Source organism: Ixodes scapularis, unplaced genomic scaffold (assembly GCF_016920785.2).
Source record: "Ixodes scapularis isolate PalLabHiFi unplaced genomic scaffold, ASM1692078v2 PGA_scaffold11__112_contigs__length_91849675, whole genome shotgun sequence".
NCBI classification, from domain to species: Eukaryota; Metazoa; Arthropoda; class Arachnida; order Ixodida; family Ixodidae; genus Ixodes; species Ixodes scapularis.
Window position 1 is genome coordinate 7,013,513 of NW_024609837.1, and position 21,433 is coordinate 7,034,945.

The following is a 21,433-nucleotide window of genomic DNA, read 5'->3' on the forward strand; positions in this document are numbered from 1 at the left end:
GATGTATAATAAAAATTTACTACCTAGTGAAGATTATATCACAGACATATAGGAATACCACATATTTTATTTTCTATAGCTCGGTACGCGTAAAAACATGGCATTTTTTCCAGTCGTACGAAAGAGTTTTGTTTTGGTCGGCCATCAAATCATACGCCAAGGAACATCCATATGGTACATCGTTGTGTTTTTTCAAGTAACCTTCCGTTACCCAAACTTGAATCCCTGGAATATAGCCGAAAAGAAAACGTCTTTTTGAAGTCCCAACTTTTTTGAAATTTTTCACGCATGCGACACTATATATCTGCGATTTCGTGATTGTTTATTTGTTGTGCGTCCTCCTTTCCACGAAAATGCCAGGAAATTCCAGAGCTTGAGATATACATGTACTGTGGTTTAGTTTTGAATTGTACTTAGTTCGTTTGAATACTTGACTAACTCCAACGCACTGTCATGGTGAACCTGCAGCGAGTTTCTAAGCTTGAAATCGGAGCTCGGAAATTGTTTTGAATTTTGTTTAACTTTGTCCCCTATATAATTGCCTGGTCCCCTAGTTTAATCACGTAAATATGCAAATTGGAATATTTTTATGTGCGCATTGCCTCCAGGTGGTCCCAACTGTCCATTTCATCTCCCTATCTTCTTTACCACTTGTTTCCCCAGTATAACTGATAAAACGTAGCAACATTGAGTTTATGCCAGTCTGGAAACTCTGGAAACTTTGTATGACTGCTTCTGTTTCAGTAGAACGAGTCGATGCGGGGCGGCGTAGCCGGTGCCTTCGTTGCGGTACTGCGTGCTTTGTTTGCTCTACCGGCTTATATTGTGATGCTGAAAGCCTGACGCTCGAGTTTTATTTTAAAGTTATATATGCAAAGTCCACCCGAGGTTTGTTCTGCCTTGGGAACATCACATAGGTAACATAGATTAATTTGGCAAAGGTAATAAATGTAGCGTGATTAAAAAACAAAATAACATATATATATATATATATATATATATATATATATATATATATATATGTACATATATATATACATATCATTTCAAGGACGGCGGGATGACGGCTACAACCGTCGTCCCGCCGTCCTTGGAACTTGGCCCCGACCGTCAAGCATCTTCACCCGGATAAGAACTGCCCTACGCTTCTCTCTCACGAAAGCTCCAACCGCCAACCCGCCGAAATTCGGACTCGACCGTAGCATTGTATAAATACCGCCCGCGTTCATCTGTAAAAGTTCTTCCTGACGAAGGCCGGACTCCGGCCGAAACGTCGAAGATTAAATCCTCCGTTGTTGCTGTTTTCACTAAGAGTTTTTTCTTCTCAGTTATATATATATATATATATATATATATATATATATATCAGGGTGTCGAACCGGAACCGAACCGAACCGAAAACCGGAACCGAACCAGTATTTTTTCCGGAACTGAACCCGAAACCGAACCGTTATATTGTTATCGCGATGAACCCGAACCGGAATTGAACCGGAAAAAAATAACGGTTACCGGCTCATGTCAAAACGGTTCGGCCACGCGCTGTTGACAATGAATGTGCTATCAATGCCATTTGTTTTTTAAGTGCCGTCAACTGACACACACCTCGCTTACATATTTTTATTCTCCACTCAGTCTTAGGAATATAAACGCTGCATCCATGAATCTTGACAAACGCTGCATCCATGAATCTTCACATAGGAACCAGTATTGCGCTGGCCGCGGCTTGCACGGAAAAAAAAAATTGAAAGGCTGTGCAAAAAAAAAAAAAAAAAAAAATCGCGTCACGGGATTTCATTTTCCTACAATCTCGTAAATCCTAAATGCTGCTGTGTGCTCATTTCATAACACGTTTCTAGAACGCGCGAGTTCTTGAAGCTTGCTTCCATCGGAATGAGAAAAGAAAAGGCTGTGGGGTTTGATAATAATGCATCTGGTTTCGTATAGGCACTTAGAAGCTAACATATTTGTGAGACAGCGAACTCTTCTATTTGAATATTTATCCTATTACGTCCTTCTGGCGTTGCCTTCGGTGAAGTGTTTTTCATATTCCGAATCTTGTTTAATGAAAACTTCTTTAAGGGTCTAATTTGAGTTAGCGAAGGCTAGTTCAAATAAAGAAAGCTGTATTTTCTCCCCACTGTTCCTTCAATTGCTTACACGCCGAGGTGGCGGGATAGTTAGCGAGTTCTACTTGTAAGTGGGTTTGTAAGGAGGTCGCGGATTTTACAGCTACTGCGTCGGACCCAATTAAATGAAGTCCGAATGCGTAAACGTCGGTGAGGTAACCTTTGAGTGCGCATAAAGAAACCATTCCTGGTAGAAATCCCTGAGCCTTACACTACGATGTATCCCGTTTCGTATGTGCTGATTTCAGAAGTTTTATTTATAATTTATTTTGATGTTGCAATTTGTCATTTATAATTTCCGAACCGGTTCGCGGATCAAATTAATCGAACCGGAACTGAACCGGAACAAAATAAATTTACCTGAACCTGAACCGTAACCGAACCCGTATTTTTTTCGGTTCGACACACTGATATATATATATATATATATATATATATATATATATATATATATATATATATATATATATATATATATATATATATATATTATTTATATATTAGAATTACATTGACTAGTATCTGTATAATCTGACATGAAGGAAAAGTAGAATTATATAAAGTGACAAAAGTTTTAATGCATCGTAAGCCCCGTCGTTCTTAAACTGTACATGCTTACTGAAAGACCACTCATAAGGTTGTAAGAGTTTAGCCTCTGCTACGCCTCTCAACAAAACCTACGACCTTTAAGGTAACACGAGCAATTTTGTCGTAGACTATCTTGTTTGTTGTCCAAAATGCAGCAAATTAGTTACCCAAGAATGCCGATTTTAGAACTGCGCAGTATTCGTAATCCGTGAAAAGCAATTGATAAGTCTGTTGTTGTCTTTTTTCACCTGTGTGAATAAATGTAAAGATTATGTTCCTTTGACCGGTGACACAGATATAACTTGTTTAACTTTAATAGTTTGAAAATTGTACTTACGTAATTCTCTGGTGGGTTGTGCTTTTTTATTTGCCGCTGGCGTTGAAGTGACTGCAACAAACAAATTCCGGACTCGGTGACTTCTGAACATATACAGGTGTTTGAAATACCCAAGCTCGACCTAAAATGGGCCATACAAATCAGCGCCTGCACTTTGCAATCTGAACTTTTCGTCAGCGGTATTTCACAGGTCGGTTCTATCTTGTAAAATTACAAAGCGTAGCTCACTTTCTGTAAGACACACGACCACAAAAAGTCCGAGGACACCTAAGTACTTCTTATGAGTTGTGAATGCGAAAGCATGAATGTCGTTCTTCCGCTCCTTTAGTTCGTCTGCGGCGTAGTGGCGTAGCCGGCCACATTTCGCCGGCAGACGGCCGGGCGCGCGCCTTCGTGAAGTAGCCGCGCCGAGCTCGGCCGTGCGACCGCACTGGAGTCTGCCCGGACGGGCTCCGGCTCTGCCGCCCCGGCTCCCTCCTCTAACCGGCGGTGCGCCGCTGCGTGCGCTGCGCCGCCATAAAAAGGGCTTCGCTGGTGGCTTTTTTTTTTTTTTTTTTTTAATTACACCGCACGAGAGCCAGTGGGAGCCTCGTTCCTTTATGATGTGCGATACCCAATGGAAGCCTAATCCATCAGAAATCGGCTTCACTTGGGAAAGGGGATTTCAGGTGCTGTTTGGCCAACGTTTCACTTGGTTTCAAAGCTGATGACGTCGGTTCGCTTCATGAGACAGTTAATGCTTTCGCATTAGAACTTGCCAGGGTCAAAGGTGAATGGCGCCGCAGACGACCGATTTGAGTGGTGGGGCGCGTTTGGCGCACGTATTGATAAATATCTCTATCCTTTTTTCGAGACTGCTCGCGACGAACGTGGTTTTTAAAATGAAGATAATTCTTATTTAACGTACCTTTGGTTTCAAAATAAACGCGGACTATAATAGGAAAACTTGATGTAACAGAAATAAAAGAAAACGCGGTCGCATAGTGACGGCAGCAATGGTGCTGTCTCCGCCGACATATTTCGTCTGCGTGTCGTCTGCTTACTTTCGCTGGTCGGCTACACCTTGCGACGCTGCTCAAGACGCCATCTATCAATACGTGCGCCAAACGGGACTCGCCACTCGACTCTGTCGTCTGCGTCGCCGTCCGTTGCTGACCCGGCCAAGTTTTTTGGCCCTATATTTTACAGAAAGAGCTACGCTTTGTAATTTTGCATAATAATACCGACTTGGGAAATACACCTTTGACGAAAAGTTTACATTGCTACCTGCAGGCGACGAATTTTACAACCCATTTTAGTCCAAGCCTGGGTATTTCGGACACCCTATATATTAAATCCGAAACTTAACTGAAGTCCTAAATCTTTCAATGTCCCTTTATTTGTTTGCACCACCCGAGACATAAGAACCGTTACGTACAACTTTGCGAATTCACATTAGTCTAATAAGTTTTTCAATATTCTAATTAATTTTAATAATACTAAATCCTTAGAAATCCTCCAGATTTGTGTGGGGCGGTGCCAGTTCGGCAAAATGATTGTTTTTTTTTTTGGTTTAGTAGCGAAATGCACTGCCTATTATTTGGGAATATATTGTCTTTATTCTGCAGTATGGGAGCAAATTTATTTAATTCGTTAAAGGAATGACTCATATGTGGCTCTTCAAATAATTTTAAAAATTATTTTATGTTGGGTAAATATTTTTCTTGACAATATCCGGCCTTTGAAAGTAAACTTTTGCTGTTATTATATTTTTGTCTAAAAATTACAACTATCAAATCTCTTGCAAACGTGTCTCTATGCCTTAAAGCAGGACACGTTAAATAAGGTAATCATCCAATGAAAGTTTTAGCGTTGCCCGTAAGGAGTAGAACTTTTTACAACAAATTAAGCAATGAAATGTGAAGTAAATGACCACGCTTCTTCTTGCTAACGACCACTTCTGACACTCCTGGATACGTCGTCAGCAGCATATGGCAGACTGTCTTCTTTCTGTACGTGGTATACCGACTTTACTGAGAAGCCAACACATCGCGAGAGTTTTTGTTTTGCTCTATAACGAGCATGAAAAAGAAACAAAAATATGTTAATTGTTTTCACCTTGATACCAAACTTCTGGTACACAAAGGTTTGAAACCACTCAATAGAGTTAAGTCCGCATACGTACTACGTATCTTTCTTGTCAATTTCTGAATAATTTCTGATTATAAAGCCAAGTGCTTGGACACCGTGCTCCTCAAATAATAAAATTTGTTTTTGTATTTTCTGTATCATTAAAAAGACAATAAAAACAGGGATGTGCGAGGGGAGTGAAGCTGAATGTTTTAGTTTCCCCATAAAAAAACCTCTTAAGAATTTTTTTTCGTTGCTGGTTTCACACTAGTTATTTCATCATGCGTCTACTTTAAAACAGAAAAAAAGGAAACTTACCTTGACGTTTTGCATAAAGAGATTAACAAATTATGCGTCATATGTTCGAATCGATTGGTTTTGCCCCATTTGACTTCTAAGCTTTATTCAGATTTAGGAGTTGGTGCAACTATGCTTCGCGTTTTTACGTGACCTGGAGCCACAATGGGTCACGTGGCCCTATAAGCACATTACTTGCCGTCAGGTCCAGCACAAAACCACGTAGCGCGATGCCTTGGTTCACGTCGTGGTGTCCCGTGACGTCGTGCCAAGTGATTTCACAGTGCCGTGTGACACCAATACGTGAAGGAGTCAGATTATACTTCAACGTCTGGGTGTCACGTCGTGGTGTCAGGGGACGTCATATTTCGTCACAGTGTCACTTGAAATCTTAATGGCATTGTTACGCCGTGGTTTCACATGACGTGCCGTCAGTGTCACCTGACGTTACGATGCCACGAGACTGTGACGTCACGACGCGTTACGTGATGCAGTGTCACGTGATGTCATGACAGGTCAGTCAAGTTTTCTTGTAAGATTTAGATCAGGCGATTTACCAGTGTTATCTGGTTTTTACGACTCTTTCTGAAATTCTAGTCTTGGAAAGCAACCCAGGAATCTATTCTACGAGGGCGAATCAGAAAGTTTTTTCCCCTATTTTTTTATTAGCCAAAATAACGTACATACAGGTCATTACACAAATACGAACTATTCTACGTACCTTACATAATTTTTCAACATAGTTTCCACACCGGTTCAGACATTTGTTCCATCTCAGCACTAAATTTGAGATGCCCTGCGGTGGAATTCGTCCGGCTACTGTGGAACCACCGTCAGACTGCTGTCTTGGCTTCAGCGTTGCACGTGAATCGCTGTCCTGCCAGGAACTTCATAAGTGGACCAAAAACGTTGAAATCTCTAGGGGCGAGGTCCGGACTGTGTGGTGGGTGGTTCAGACTTTCCCCGTGAAATGACCACAGATTGTCGGAGGTTCTGAATGCCACATGTGGCCTCGCATTGTCGTGGAGGATACCCAGGTTGTCCACGTCGAGAGTCCCTCGGCGCTTTCGCCTGATGTCAGCGAGCAGACGTGACAATGTGGAACAATAACTGTCGGCATTGATGGTTGCACCTTGTGGCATGAAATACAACAGGAGCGGTCTACGGCGATCCCAGAAGGCCGCTAATATCACTTTCCCAACAGATGACACTTAACAATTTTTTTTTTGTCACAGGCGAACCCGGATGTTTCAAGACCATGCTCTGCTGCTTAAATTCCGGCGTGAAATGCAGTATCCACATTCCATCGCCAGTAACAGTGCGGTACAGGAAACTTTCACCCTCTTCGGCATACCGTTGCGGATGATTCAGTGAAGCAATCATTCGCTTGCCTCTCATCATGTCATCCAACTGCTTAGGCACTCACCGACATGAAACCTTCCGGTACCCTAAGGGCCCTTGAACAATGTCGTAAACATTCTCATACAAAATGCCAAGCCCCTGGGAAATGTCCTTGAGGTGCACACGCCGATCCGCTTTCACACTTGGATCCACCTGGGAAATGTCAGTCAGCGACAATCCCGACCTCTCCAAGCGCTTATTGTCATACAAGTCTTCACGGCCTTGTGCAAACTCACACCACCACCACCTCACATTTCTCAAAGCGAGATACCTTTCCCCATACGAGGACTACATTTCCCTACGGATTTCGATGGGCGTCCGTCTCTTGCTTCATAAAAAACAAATCACACTTCGTTGATCGTACGCCGTGAACGTGTGAAGCACAACCGCCATTTTCAACAACTGACAGCAGCGCCGTGTCGCGGAGCTACCTGCAGATAAGGCCGGGCAGGTTAAAGAAAGGTCCACCGCTGGGAAGGGATACGTTGACTTCGCATTTACAACCGCAATTTGGCTAAAAAGAAATAGGGGCAAACACTTCCTGATTTGTTCTCGTAGTTTAACGCTGGTCTATTTTTAATGTGTCAGTGGCTTTAATAATATATATATATATATATATATATATATATATATATATATACAGGGTGTTTTTTTTAAGCTTAACAGATTTGTTAAAAAAAATCCGTGAAAGTTACACTTATGCCGCTTGTGGAGGTGAGTTATACTGCCAGGGGGACATATTATAGGGGGCTAATCGTAACGATCAGTCGTCTAATTAATTAAAATTCGTTAATTCACTTTTTAATTAATGAAAATAGACATATGGTTTCAATTAGAAACTTGCTCAGCGTCATCGAAAACCACTAATTCAGTCATTTTCAGAAAAACTTTCAGCGCGTGAGAAACGTAGTATTGTACTAAACTTACCACTCATGGAGCAGGTACAAGGCTGGGGCTAGATAAGAGAGGGAAAAATCGCGCGGGGCGCCTTATTGCAACCGCTAGCTTTGTACCTTCTCCACGAGTTGTAACTTTAGTGCACTACTACGCTTCTCACGCGCTCAAAGTCTCTCTGAAAATGACTGATGTAGTGGTTTTTGATGACGCTGAGCAAGTTTCTAATTGGAACCATATGTCTATTTTCATTAATTAAAAAGTTAATTAACGAGTTTTAATTAATTAGACGACTGATCGTTACGATTATCCCTCTATAATATGTCCCCCTGGCCGTATAACTGACCTCCACAAGCGGCATAAGTGTAACTTTCACGGATTTCTTTAAACAAATCTGTTAAGCTTTAAAAAACACCCTATATATATATATATATATATATATAGATTTATTGCAGGCAAAACTTTACTTTAATAATTAATGTTGGCTTCTATCTAGTTTAATGACCAGCTTTTTACCTGTTGGATCGTCCACGAGGAACATATTTTCTTTTTCATATGATTTGTCCATCTTTCGAGCTTCGACACTCACCGATCTACTTACTCTGAAACAGTGCAGGGTATATGTTTTAAGCCACAGTGTGATTAATACCTCTATATAAAACCTAATAACTGGGGCATCATCAAATTTGATTTCGGCGCATAAGGAAGAAAAGAAACTCAAGTATTAAGAAATTAGCTGGAAATTACATAAAATGCTACACATTACAGTACAATGAAACTTACGTTCCAGAATCAGGAACTGAGTAATGAAACATGTACTTTGCCTTTTTTTCTCGGGAATGTATTTCATATCTCATTGCTCTCAAACAGGAATGGCTTTCGTCGAATTGAGGATTTTTGGAATGATACATGAGGTAAAATGTGTCTAGGAATGATTCAACAAGCTGTAATTGTAAAGAACATGTAAGTGTTTATTAGTTAAAAAAAAAATCCAGGTGTATCGACATGAATGCCGGTACTTACCACATGCCAGTCTTTCATATTTTAGAGCAAGAGCCGTGAAGTCAAAGGGAACATTGATGCAACACACAATATAGTAACACATAAATAAAATAAGCGGGTAAATAATTATCTTCTACGTGATTAAACATGACCACCCACATGTATTTAAAATGTAGAATTGGGGTTTTCAGCAGAAGAGTCTGTTGATTTCATTATTCTAGCAGGTTTTCACAGGCTAGCTTAACTAATCTCTGAATAGCCTTCGAGAGAAAGGTGATTTAGCGAACGAATGAAACCATGCTTGGATACAAGCAAATAGAAAAAAAAATTGAGCTACCAAGATCACTATATAATGAAATGACAGAGCACGTACAAGGCCAACAAACAAACTACAGGTTCGCGAGTAACTTTACTTAAAAAATAAATCTCGTAAAGTCGGCAGCAGAACGCATAACAACGAAGCCAGTCTGGCAACCACGGGAACGTCTAATACCCTAGTTACACGGGCACTCTCAACTGCCATTGAGTCAACGACAGTTAATTGACTTAATCGCGATCGGCCGGAATTACACGGCGAGCCGCTAATGACAGTTGAGTTCAAACTGAGCTCCCCTCCCTCAGTTCAGCTGAACGAACTTCCCCAACAGAGGTAAAATGGTGCCTGCCCGCGGGGCCGCTGCCGCCGACCATCGTACGCGAGGCACTTACTGTTTCGGAATGCGGGGGAAGGCGTCTAGAAAGGATCGTAGCAGCAAAATATCCGTGAAGGAATAGGTTTAGACGTCCGAGCTGCCGCTAAAACGATCCCGCCTAGCCGGCAAGCCACCGAACGAGGGAAGATGGCGGAGGGACCAGCTGTATAAATGGACAATAGTAATGGGTGCACCAATCGTAGCGGGTGGTAACTTGCACCACCTAGCCTATAATATGCGCAGCCTAGCCCTGAATCTGCTTTGGTACTTGTGTTAACGCCACTAAAAAGCAACAAGGTATTGAACATAATGTACGATATACATATAATGAATAAAAGGTGTTTCTCAGAATAAATTACTTTAGCAATTAGACTGATCATGTGGCACAAAAACTAGTTTCGTTTTAGCTTCAACTGGGCTCTAGAGAGCCGTGTAGCACCATCTCAGTTCAGTTCAGTGCAATCACATTTGGGGCCGATAACTGTGATTGAACTCAATGACACTTCAAAGCGCCCGTATAACTAGAGTATTAGTAACGCTTCACTATCAATCAATATACGCACACTAGTAGCAAAATTGTGGCTCCTCTAAATCGCACATGGAAAGGTCTGAGCACTGCGTACATACAAGTTGTCAAATAAACACAAGTCTATTCATTATTCTTGCAGGTGATGTGCGGATAGTTTGTGTGCAGATGCAGATATATTGCTCCGATCAATATCTAGATTAATGTAAATTGCAAATAATAAAAATTACATAAATCCTATGGACTCTTACAAGGCGCTCAAACTTTTTGAGTGTCTCAACGCCTTGTCGAGGCCTCAAAACTGAACAATAAAAAATAAAAAAAAAAACAAAAAAAAAACTTGCGTTACTTAAAAAAAAATTAAAAAAAAAAAACTCATGATCCATTCTACCCTGTGCAGGTGGATGGCCAGCGAAGCGGTTTTGCACACGACACAGACCCTCCCCGAGGAGCCGGAGGAAACTAGACACGCGCGACGGGACCGCCACCCGGGGAGAGCGGAAGGAAAGGGAACTAGGCACGCAAGCGCTTGGGACGACGACAAAGAGAGGGCGGTGCGAGCGTAGACATGGCCGACGCGGGTCGCACAGTGGCAAATCTCCGAGAAGCCTTTATTGTCTACTTGAGAGCCTACTGATCTTGAAAATGGTGGCTATTCATAACTAATCTACTGAATAGACCTATCGCTAAATTACTTAAGCACCAAGGAGGATGCAGGGAATGGTGTTTCACGAGCCGCACGTACCGACATCTGCAACAGTAACTGTTCTAAAGCAAAAGCCTAAAACAAAAGGCATCTTGCACGCGCGTTCGTCAACGCTTTATTTTGGTTATTTACTTGGAATCTTATACGGGGAAGGCTTGCGCGTGTGGCGCGCGCGGCGATGCCAGCGTAGAGTGTTTAGTCACTGCACACGAAGAGTCCACGGAACCCCAGCCATAAGAAACTTCGCTGTAAAACAATTTTAGGTAAAAGAAAGTTAAGAACTGCTCCACCGTGATCGTTAGATCTCACTGAAGCAATCCAAATAAAATAAAATCGCAAGGTAGAGTTTACTGTGGTCATGCCCTTGGCAGAAAGCAACGCACTAGTATGGTATAGTAACCTCTATTATGAAGCTCGTAAGAAGGATACGTAAGGCTCATTAGTTTACTGATAGCCATACTAAAATGTTATTCAAAATTTATTTTCAGGTAGTACACTCCGCGGCACTGTTAGTGCCAGAAAAACATTGCCAGTTTTATCAGTTTTTCGGTCAGTGTAGTAATCTTGATTAGCGATAGATGGCGCCAGTCGCCATCTTCTTGTGTTATTTTGTTTGTTTAAAAGATGGCGCCATGTTTCCTTTTATTTCTTATTACTGGCGCCACCTGGGTTTTTCTTTCAATAAAACTGGGGCTCACGAGTTTTCGTGAGCAGTCGTTACCAGCCATGGAGAATAGAAGGGTAGGAGAGGGCATGACGTCGGCCGCGTAGCCTCCACAAGCCATGCTCCCTTGACGCCTCGCCTCTTTCTCATTTTCCTCCTTACTCTCCTCACTTACCATGCCAACGTGACCACATCACGTGACCGTAGCTAGCATTGGTCACACCACAGTCTAGCCTTCGATCTGATAAAACCTACCGGACGGAGCGCGCGCAAGCCTGCAAGGAGTCCTTCTACAATCAACCATCCATCTCACACGTGACATGTCACGCGCACCAATCGCCAGAGAGATCTGCGGTCACGCTGGGCACAAAATCGTTTAAACTTTTTATGACTAGGCTTCACCAATATTGCAACGTGCCCCCTCCTAGTACTTCTAACCTCCTTGTTACCAGCCCACGCCCGGGATCGAACGTGTCTTTCTTTCGTCTGGCTCTTCTGGAACATCCTGTCTCTGATGGCCACGCCGGCCCGGAGTCCAGCGACGATGGGGACAGCCGGGTCCTCCGAACCGTAAGCCGCTCGCCGGTGCGTCGGCCATCACGTCTTTCTTTGTAGTTTGGTTATAGCGCGGGCAATTAATACTCGGCACTCGTTCCACCCAGCGTTCCACCTTCTGCGCTGTCTCGGGATTGGGCCCCCGAGCACGCAGGAGGCTGTAGTCAGTATTCGTACCCAGCGTCCAAGTCAAGTCTTCTCTCTTTGTAAAATACAAAATGGCGACGAGGTAAACGTTTTTTTTTTGTTTTTTTTCTTCTTCGCTCTCGGGCGATGGTACGATTCCGCGTCCCGGTGCATTGGTCTGGAGCACCGGCGCGTTCCATTTTTTTTTGTTCCGTTCGATTTGGGCCTCGTCGGAACGCGCGGTTAGCTCGGCGGCGATGTAGCCGAGGTCTGTCTATTTTTCTTGTGCACGAACAGCTTTACCGGGAGTGGGGCCCCGGTGAGCATTAATTTTTTTTATGAACTTTGTTCGTTGCATTGCTTTTTCTGCAAACGTAACCGTACTTTGTTGTTTGAGTATGCTTCGTCGGTGACGTGTCACCGTGTCCCTCGTATTCGAACGTTGGGTTGGGGCCCTAACGTTCGATTTCCATTTCCTTTTGAAGCTTTTGAGCCAACGTGCTACAATTCATGGTTTTCGCGTGTTCCAACCACATTGTTGGTTCCGCATGTCTTAAACATAGTCCTTCTTGTAAAAACAACTTGTTCGCTGTCATAGTCACATCAATGTATCGGTGTCCCACATCTTGTTTCATAGATTCACACCGCTGTAGGGGTGTGCGGCCAAAAGCTCTAAGTTATGAAAACAAACAACAGCTCACGCTGTTAGAGTTTTGAGGCCGCAACCCGTGTTTTCGGGGACACACCCTCATGTCGCAAACGAGTTCCGCCGTGGGTGTAGTGGGTCTGACGCCCCCGCCTGCATTTTTGGCTGTCCCTGGGGCGCCGTATCAAGCTTGGTCAGCATGGAAAAAGTCATTTTTAGCATTCCTTGGTGCTACTGGATTAGATACTGTCTCTGCCACTCGTAAGAAGCAGATTCTCTTCACGATGCTTGGGGTCGAGGGACAACGAATTGTCGATTCTTTTCGTCTTGACGAGATGCCGGTTCCCGAAGGAACCGATGAGTTTTCAGCGTTTCTCACTACTCTCGAGAAACATTTTGAATTCTCCGGGTCTGTTATGCTGGAACGTAAGAAGCTGTTCGACAGGGTTCAGCAACCGGGTGAATCGGTGACAGAATTTCTCACGGCGTTACGCCGACAAGGTTCTCTTTGCGCGTTCGGGGACGCACTCGACGCGATCCTTTGCGACGTTTTCCTGAGAGGATTGACTTCGAAGAGAGTACATGAGCGTATGCTCCGCGACTCCGTGGATGGGCAGTTGCCCACATTAGACAGGGCTTTCCAGCTCTCGCGGCAGTATGAGCACCTCGCTGCAGCGTCGCGCGAGTATCACCAGGGGAACCCTGAAACTTCAACCCTCGGCGATGCCGGCAGAGGCCCGGCAGACGTACGGAGAGTCCTGGCGCAAGCGGCCGTTCGAGCGCCGCAGACCCAGGAGGGCGGTCCCTGGCCACCATCCTCCTCGAGCCCTGGCCAAGATGGCCACCCTGGCCTCCCGCCCGGGCCTGACCATGGCCCTTACCCGTTGCTGCTCGACCCCAGTTCGTGGACACCGAGGTCTTCCGGCCACGTGCCCAGATACCCGGCGCGCATGAGCCACCCCACGAGTCGGGACCCTCCTCCGTCTCGGAGGGCCGAGAGAGCCAACGACGAGCCGCCGACGTGCTGGTTCTGCGGCAGGCGGAGCCACCCCCGTGAGCTGTGCCCTGCACGGCAGGCTTCGTGCTTCCTCTGCGGGAAGCCAGGCCACTTCGCGGTGGTCTGCCGCAGCCGGGCGCAGCCGTCGGCTTCGTTCGTTCGTGACCAGCGGCAAGCGGCGTTCCCGGTGCGCGGCCATGGAGCGCAGGGGATCAGGCGCTACCAGCGCCGAGCGTCCCGAGGCGGCGCGGCAGTGGGCGCTGTCCAGCCGGAGACGTGGCCTGACGCCACCCTGAATCCCGACGACGTGGTGCCTGTCCAGGCTACAGGCCACACTACCGGCGACAGAGATCGCCGCTGCTCCTTCACGGCCGACATTCAGCTGACGGAGGAGCCCCTCCTCGAGGCCTAGGGACGGCTGGCAGCCAACAACGACGGCCATTCACGGTGTCGTCGCACCAGCCGGGCCAGCATCGCCATCCTGATGGTCTGGGCAGCCGGTTCCCTCCAGCCACTTTCCCCACCTGCCTGTCCTCACGGTCCTCTGACTGCTGCGAGGAGACTATGCCAAAGGTCATCGAGAGGTCGGACTGCGAGGAGACCGTTCCAAAGGTCGTCGAAAAATGTGACTCCAGGTCGACCCCTGTTCCACAACGTCATCGTGATACACAAGGTAACATCCACACAAGTGTACATATCAAAGACACATCCAAGTTGCCGCCAGGCTTTGAAGATTTTGAACACCTATTTAGTCCTGGACTGGGTCTGGTTAGGAACCACACTCACAAAGTAAAGTTAAGACACAACGTGTCCCCTGTACAAGCGAGGCTGCGTCGACTCCCGATGACCCTCAGAGACCAGGTTTCCGAGGAGATTTTCAAGTTAGAGCGAGAGGGAGTCATTGAGCGTGTGGATGCGTCAGAATGGGTGTCGCCCATCGTTGTCGTTAAGAAGCAAGACGGCAACATCCGGATGTGTATCGACCTTCGGGCACCAAACCAGGCCGTGGTCATTGACTCATTTCCTCTTCCACACATCGATGAGCTCTTAAACTCCTTGGGAGGTTCCTCCTACTTTTCCAAACTTGACTTGGCGTCCGCGTATCATCAAGTTCGCCTCGACCCGGTGAGCCGCGACCTCACCGCTTTCATTACCCATGAGGGGTTGTTCCGATTCAAGAGGGTTTGCTTCGGGTTGGCTTCGGCACCCGCTGCATTTCAACAAATCATGTCCAAAATCCTGAAGGATTGTCCAGGTGTTCAGTTTTACCTCGACGATGTCATTGTGTATGGGTCATCCCTACAGGAACATGATGCCAATCTCCGTCGAGTTTTGTCACGTATTTCCCAGGCGGGAATGAAGCTAAACCGTAAAGGTGTTTTTCAGGTCCAAGAGCTCTCATTTTTGGGACACCATCTCTCCATGAAAGGACTAGCACCCCTCTCATCCAAGGTAGATGCCGTCCTGAATTTCGAGACCCCTTCTGATCCTCACAAACTAAAGGCGTTTTTAGGACTCGTTGAATATTATAGCAAGTTCATTCCTCAGTGCTCCACTCTTGTGGAACCCATGCGTCGTCTCCTGAGAAAAGGAGTCCATTTCAACTGGTCTCCAGAAGTCGAGGCCAGTTTCCAGAAAGTTAAGACTTCCTTGAAAAAAGCTCCAATTTTGTCCATGTTCAACCCAACGTTGCCCATTGTAGTAGCTACTGACGCGTCTCAGTACGGTCTGGGAGCTGTCTTGCAACAGCAGTACGGAAACCAGCTCCGTCCAGTAGCTTTTGCGTCTCGCTCGTTGACAGACACCGAGCGCAGATACTCCACTGGAGAAAAGGAAGCCTTGGCGTGCCTCTGGGCGTGCGAGAAGTGGCACGTTTACCTGTGGGGCCGTTCCTTTGTGATCCGCACAGACCACCAGGCGTTGGTTACTCTTCTTTCTAACAAAGGATCCGGGATTCGTCCGCTTAGAATCACCCGGTGGACATCAAGACTCCTCAACTACAACTTCAAGATGGAATTCCAGAGAGGCGCCACCAACGTTGTTGCTGACGCCTTTTCCAGACTGCCAGTGCCAGACACTGAAGAAGGTATGAAGTTTGATGAAGAGGTTGTCTCCATGGTAACGGTCCGCTTGTCGAAGGGAGAGTTCCAAGAGGCGACAGCCAATGACATCTTGTTACCGTCTGTCATCCGGTATACAACGTCGACCTGGCCAGAAGACATCTCCCCGGATCTGCGGCCCTACTTCCATGTGAGAGAGCAGCTCTCCATTTTCCAGGGCATGTTATACAAGGCTGAGAAGCTCGTCGTCCCTGCGCAGCTTCGGGACAACATCATACATATTGCACACGAGGTCCATCAGGAAATCTCCAGAACCACAAGTGTCATCAGGGAACACTACTGGTGGCCCCTGATGAACCAGGAGATCAAGATGAAGGTGGAGAACTGCGCAGTATGCCAGTCTACCGACAGGCCCGTGAAGACTGCCCCTGCACCGTTGCAGCCTGTCAAGTTTCCTGAGCAGCCCTGGGAGAAGCTGGGACTGAACATTGTGGGTCCAGTCGAACGTGCTCCACCAAGTCAAAAGTTTTTTATAGTACTCCTGGACTATCACTCCAAGTGGCCCGAGGTCCAAGCAACGTCTTCAGTTACATCTACAACGGTGATAACCTTCTTGAAGGACGTTGTTTCCCGAGAAGGTCTCCCCTGCGAGATAGTCACCGACAACGGTGTCCAGTTTGTTTCAAGAGAATTCCAGGAATTCCTGCGCCAGCAAGGAATCAAGCACCGGAGAACGGCACTGTACCACCCCCAGAGCAATGGACAGGTTGAGCGATTCAACCGGGTACTGAAGTCCTGCCTCCAGCTGGCTGTGGTGCAGGGTCGCCCTCTTCCGGACGCTGTCCGAGACCACCTTGAAGCTTACCGTCGGACGGTGCATCCCGCGACAGGTTTCGCACCGTCTCTTTTACTGCATGGACGTATTCACCGATCCAGGCTTGACGTACAAGACATGCCGACGAGAGAAGCCCCTGCCAATTTCTCGGAGCAGCGTGCTCAACTTCCAGAGAGGGTACAGGTGTACCAAGACAAAATGAAAAATTATTCTGATAGACGCAGGGCTGTGAGACGGCCACAGTTCCAGTCTGGTCAAGCCGTCAGAGTTTTCAAGCCTATACACCAGGACAAATTACACAGCAAATATACAGAACCACAGAGGATACAGACACAAATAGGACCTGCACCATATAGAATGGAAGATGGCAGGAGATGGAACGCAGCCAAGCTGACCAAGACTTCACAACCACCTCCTGACCAATCTTCAGTATCTGACTGGGACGATGACGACGACCTGTCGGCAGGCACAACTCGTGTGCCTTCTCAGGTATTCTACCCAAGCATGGTTGCACCTTTTCCAATCGTGGTTGGACCTCCGACACATGGCTGTTCGGGGAGTCTGACAGCATCTCGCCTGGCAGCGTCTGGCCCACCTGTGGAACCTGGTCTTTCTGCTGCACCGGCGCCTGCAGCGCTGGGTTCCCCTGTGGAGCTGGATCTTGCAGCTGCAACAACGTTTCCTGCTGTTGGCCCTGGTCCATCCGTGGATACAGGCCAGGCAGCAGATCCTGGCCACCCTGATGAGCCCGGGGTTACTGCTACTTCCGCTCGCCCTGGTCCATCCTTGGACCCAGGGCAGTCTACAGACCCTGGCCGCACTGCCGTGCCCGGGTCCTCTTCTGTCGCTGGCCCCTCTGAGAGGCCTGTTGGACAGCTTCCAGCTCCTCCCCTGGCTAGGGAGCAGGCAGGGACACGAAACGACTTCGACTCGCCCGTGACGAGCACTCCGTTGGGGTCTCGCCCAAGTACGCAGTCTTCGATGCCCCCACTCGAAGACCCCGCAGACGAGACCCCAGGTGATCTTCAGGTGACCCCAGGTGAACTTCAGGTCCCACCTGCAGCGCCTGAACCACAGGCTCCAAGTGGTCGACCCCGCCGGAAGAAGCGACTTCCAGCTAGATTCAAAGACTATGTAATGTCTATGCTAGATAGTAGCTATGAATCGGACTAAAGTGGATAGACATACAAGTTAAACTCACCACATTTGATTTTGGAACTTTGGTGAAACATGTGTCGTTCATGAGTATATTTTTTTTTAAGTGCACAAGTGTTTTGAAACGTGAAACTGTTTTTGTTACTTGTTGGCAGCCCATGGTTGACACTGTTGGGCAGCCTCAAAGGCAGCAGCCAAAGTGACTCATGCTTATAGTTCTGATGCATCATCATATCTTCATAGTAAAAATCCTTGGCCAAGGTACTTAAAAGACATGTCCATGACAAATGCAAGACACAAAACAACACTACTAACAAACTAATCAATACACTACAAGGGTGTCATGGACATGAACTTTTGCATCACTCATAAATGCTCTTGATAAAATATGCTTTGAATTTCGTCTTGTGGTCGGCTTCCGACGAAACGTGCTAGTTGGGCCAGTCCCAAAATGAACTCTGGTGTCCGTGCAGACAGTTTTGCGACGTTTCGTTCTCCTTATCGAAGGGGGAAAAGTATCGTGTTGATGTTGAACTTTCCACTGAGTATTTGGACAGTTAAGTATAATGTGGCAGAGTTTTAAAATATTATTGTTATTCAGTATTTGATCATTGTTACAAGTATGCATGTCTTCCAGTACTTCCCTCCGTTTTTCTTAATTTTTTAAGGAGGGAAGAATGTAGTAATCTTGATTAGCGATAGATGGCGCCAGTCGCCATCTTCTTGTGTTATTTTGTTTGTTTAAAAGATGGCGCCATGTTTCCTTTTATTTCTTATTACTGGCGCCACCTGGGTTTTTCTTTCAATAAAACTGGGGCTCACGAGTTTTCGTGAGCAGTCGTTACCAGCCCACGCCCGGGATCGAACGTGTCTTTCTTTCGTCTGGCTCTTCTGGAACATCCTGTCTCTGATGGCCACGCCGGCCCGGAGTCCAGCGACGATGGGGACAGCCGGGTCCTCCGAACCGTAAGCCGCTCGCCGGTGCGTCGGCCATCACGTCTTTCTTTGTAGTTTGGTTATAGCGCGGGCAATTAATACTCGGCACTCGTTCCACCCAGCGTTCCACCTTCTGCGCTGTCTCGGGATTGGGCCCCCGAGCACGCAGGAGGCTGTAGTCAGTATTCGTACCCAGCGTCCAAGTCAAGTCTTCTCTCTTTGTAAAATACAAAATGGCGACGAGGTAAACGTTTTTTTTTTGTTTTTTTTCTTCTTCGCTCTCGAGTCCTAAGTCTCGAGTCCTCGAGTCTCGAGTACTAAAGTCAGTCCTGAATGAGTGTGATAAAAACTACGGTATCGGTAGAGAGTGCTCAGTTGGGTTACTAACCTAAGTGGTAAATGTTAATGCCCACCAGTTATCGATTATCGAAGTAAAACGCGAAAAAGCGCGAAAGTCGTGTTCGCGCTAAGTGTCGCGCTCTGCACATTCGACAAGGTATTTCCAAGTGCTATTCGAAAGTAAAGCAATTCTAATAAATGTGACAATGAGCGAGATGCATTTAAACCTTTCACAAACGTGCATCTAGGTGGTACATTTATCATACACAAATTTCATGAGTGTCGGTTTCTTAAAACAAATACAAGTCAAACATTCCTGGCTTCTGGGACGAAAACGGTAAAAAAAAAAAAACGGACTGGTGGACACTGCTAGGCACAGATGACACATCACGAGAGAAATACGCGAAAGCTTCTTTGAAATGAACACCCGAAAGCAGATCTAGCAGATTCGAGCATGTATGGTACCATATCTGAGTATATCTGCTTCAACCAGACTGTTGGTTTACATTTTTGTTTTTTTCACTGTGTATATGAGTAACATAATTTTTACGCTTCCCCCTTTTCTTTTTTCATCATACCAATTTACACATAGAATATTTAAGTATGAAAAATACTTCACCTATATACCGCTTTGTAACAAAAGCTTAATTGCACTTCGTTGATTGGTTTGTTTATATTAATTTTTCCACATCCCGATCGCGCTCGAGGACACTCTGTATAGTTTCCAGGCTAGCTCGACGCGCGCAACACATCGCTCAAGCAGAAGCACAATTAAAGTACATTAAAATAATATTTCCGACATTGAGGGCAAATTATACTATATATGTGTATCTTTTGGTTTCATAAGAGAACATATTTTGAAAATTTTAAGTTGCTTGTTTTTTTGACAAAGGTGCAAATTAGCATAAAACACCACTGCAATATTTAAATATGTGATACTGTAAACGACGTAATTTTTGCAAGGACCTAATTTGCGCGAATTTCGCGAATGGCCTACAATTCGCGGTAAATAGTTCCCGGGAACATCTCCGGTAAAATGTAAACACATTGGAATCTATATTAAGATCTCACCGCGTCGGGAAATTTAGAACCCGCGAATTATTCCAAAATTTCAGCTTTGACCTAAGTCGCGAAATATTGAACTTTCGAAAAACAAGCCATTTACAGTATCTTATTCTTCTGCTGAGCTCCGAATCGCGCTTCGAGCAGGATCATTAGCTCTCGTTTCCGATTAAATTTTCGCCGCGCATGCTACAACAGGTCAGGGACAGGGTAACGTTCGACGGGCCGAGGAGCATTTTGAATGCCTAATATGAGTTTGACGTGAGCGATATAATTCAAATAGGAAAACGAATACCTTCCACGCATCTGGAGCCTCATCGAAATATTTTTCGATCTCGCTGGGGTCGCAGTCATCGCAGCGACCTTGTGTAACCAGTGTTGTCACTATAAACAGCAGAGAGGCAAGCATCGAGACAACTTCACACATGTTACTAACCATTCGGTAGAAGTTGAACAAATATTCCGCTCATCTGGCAAGCGCTTCTTCGATTCCTCGCAGTGCTCCGTTATGGTTCAATGATCACGTGCAGTTGACGTCAGAGTATCACTCCCACACAAAGGAAATACGTGGCTGTTCTGAACTATAACTTGTTGGCACTTGCCTGGGTTTCTCTTTTTTTTTTCGTGTGTGTGCGAACTCGTATATCGATATAAAAAAAGAAAGAACTGCAGAAAGGCTGCGTATTGTCCGCGCTAAAGGGCAAACTTGGATGATTGAAATGTATACAATGTACTGCATCGTACACCATATTTGTTGAGCGCCCAAAGAGGAGAAATTAAAATAAAATATTCGAGTACTTCTATGTTTTCGTAATGCACTCGGAGGGCAAACTTGAAAAGAAAATATCAGAGCCTATTTACGTTCTCGCGTGAGGTGTACCACAGCGATAGCAGCTCGGGCCTCGCGTAATTCAGTATTGTCGTAGCGTCGTTATCGTTTCAGCGCGTCTTAACACTCTCGGAAAAGAAGGGTGTATTATTACACCTTGCACGATACAAGACTGCCCAAAACGTCAGTTCGACGTAGAGCGCACTGTCGTCGATCTGACTCTACTAACTTTCACGAGGGGCTTGATAGCCGTGTGGTACAACTTATTAAAATAGCTAATGTACGTTTTACTGACTACAAAAAGAATAATCGGAGTTTTCTTGGCTTTACTGCAAAACCTTAGTGTTTTCTTTCTCTGGTCTTCAATACGTAGTTTAGCTATTTAGTAAGTTATATCGCGCCGTTATCGAGCCCCTCGTAAAATTTGGGGCCGCTTGTTCGACTATAGTGCGCTGTACGTCAAAATAAATGTTTGGGGTGCATTATATGGGATAAAAGGGTGTAAGGTGATACCCTTTTTTTACAGTGCGATTTTGAAGATTTGTACGCCA

The 21,433-nt window shown here is 45.7% G+C and overlaps 1 protein-coding gene across 1 annotated transcript; it reads right to left on the bottom strand.

Moving 5' to 3' along the window:
* Window positions 1–73: 73 nt before the first annotated feature.
* LOC120844665 lies at window positions 74–20,512 on the bottom strand. The gene is made up of 6 exons (XM_040216568.1): window positions 20,349–20,512; window positions 8,536–8,696; window positions 8,269–8,354; window positions 3,052–3,102; window positions 2,882–2,962; window positions 74–225 (listed from the first exon to the last, which is right to left on the bottom strand). Exons 1-6 carry the CDS (start codon window positions 20,490–20,492, stop codon window positions 74–76), a joined length of 675 nt encoding a protein of 224 aa, XP_040072502.1. The 5' UTR covers window positions 20,493–20,512.
* Window positions 20,513–21,433: the final 921 nt, after the last annotated feature.

Coding starts and splice junctions, on each gene's coding strand:
- LOC120844665 (XM_040216568.1), bottom strand. CDS start 20,492: ATGGTTAGTAACATGTGTGAAGTTGTCTCGATGCTTGCCTCTCTGCTG. Junction 8,697..20,348: donor AGGCTCCAGATGCGTGGAAG/GTATTCGTTTTC, acceptor TTACAATTACAG/CTTGTTGAATCATTCCTAGA. Junction 8,355..8,535: donor TCAGTTCCTGATTCTGGAAC/GTAAGTTTCATT, acceptor GCACTGTTTCAG/AGTAAGTAGATCGGTGAGTG.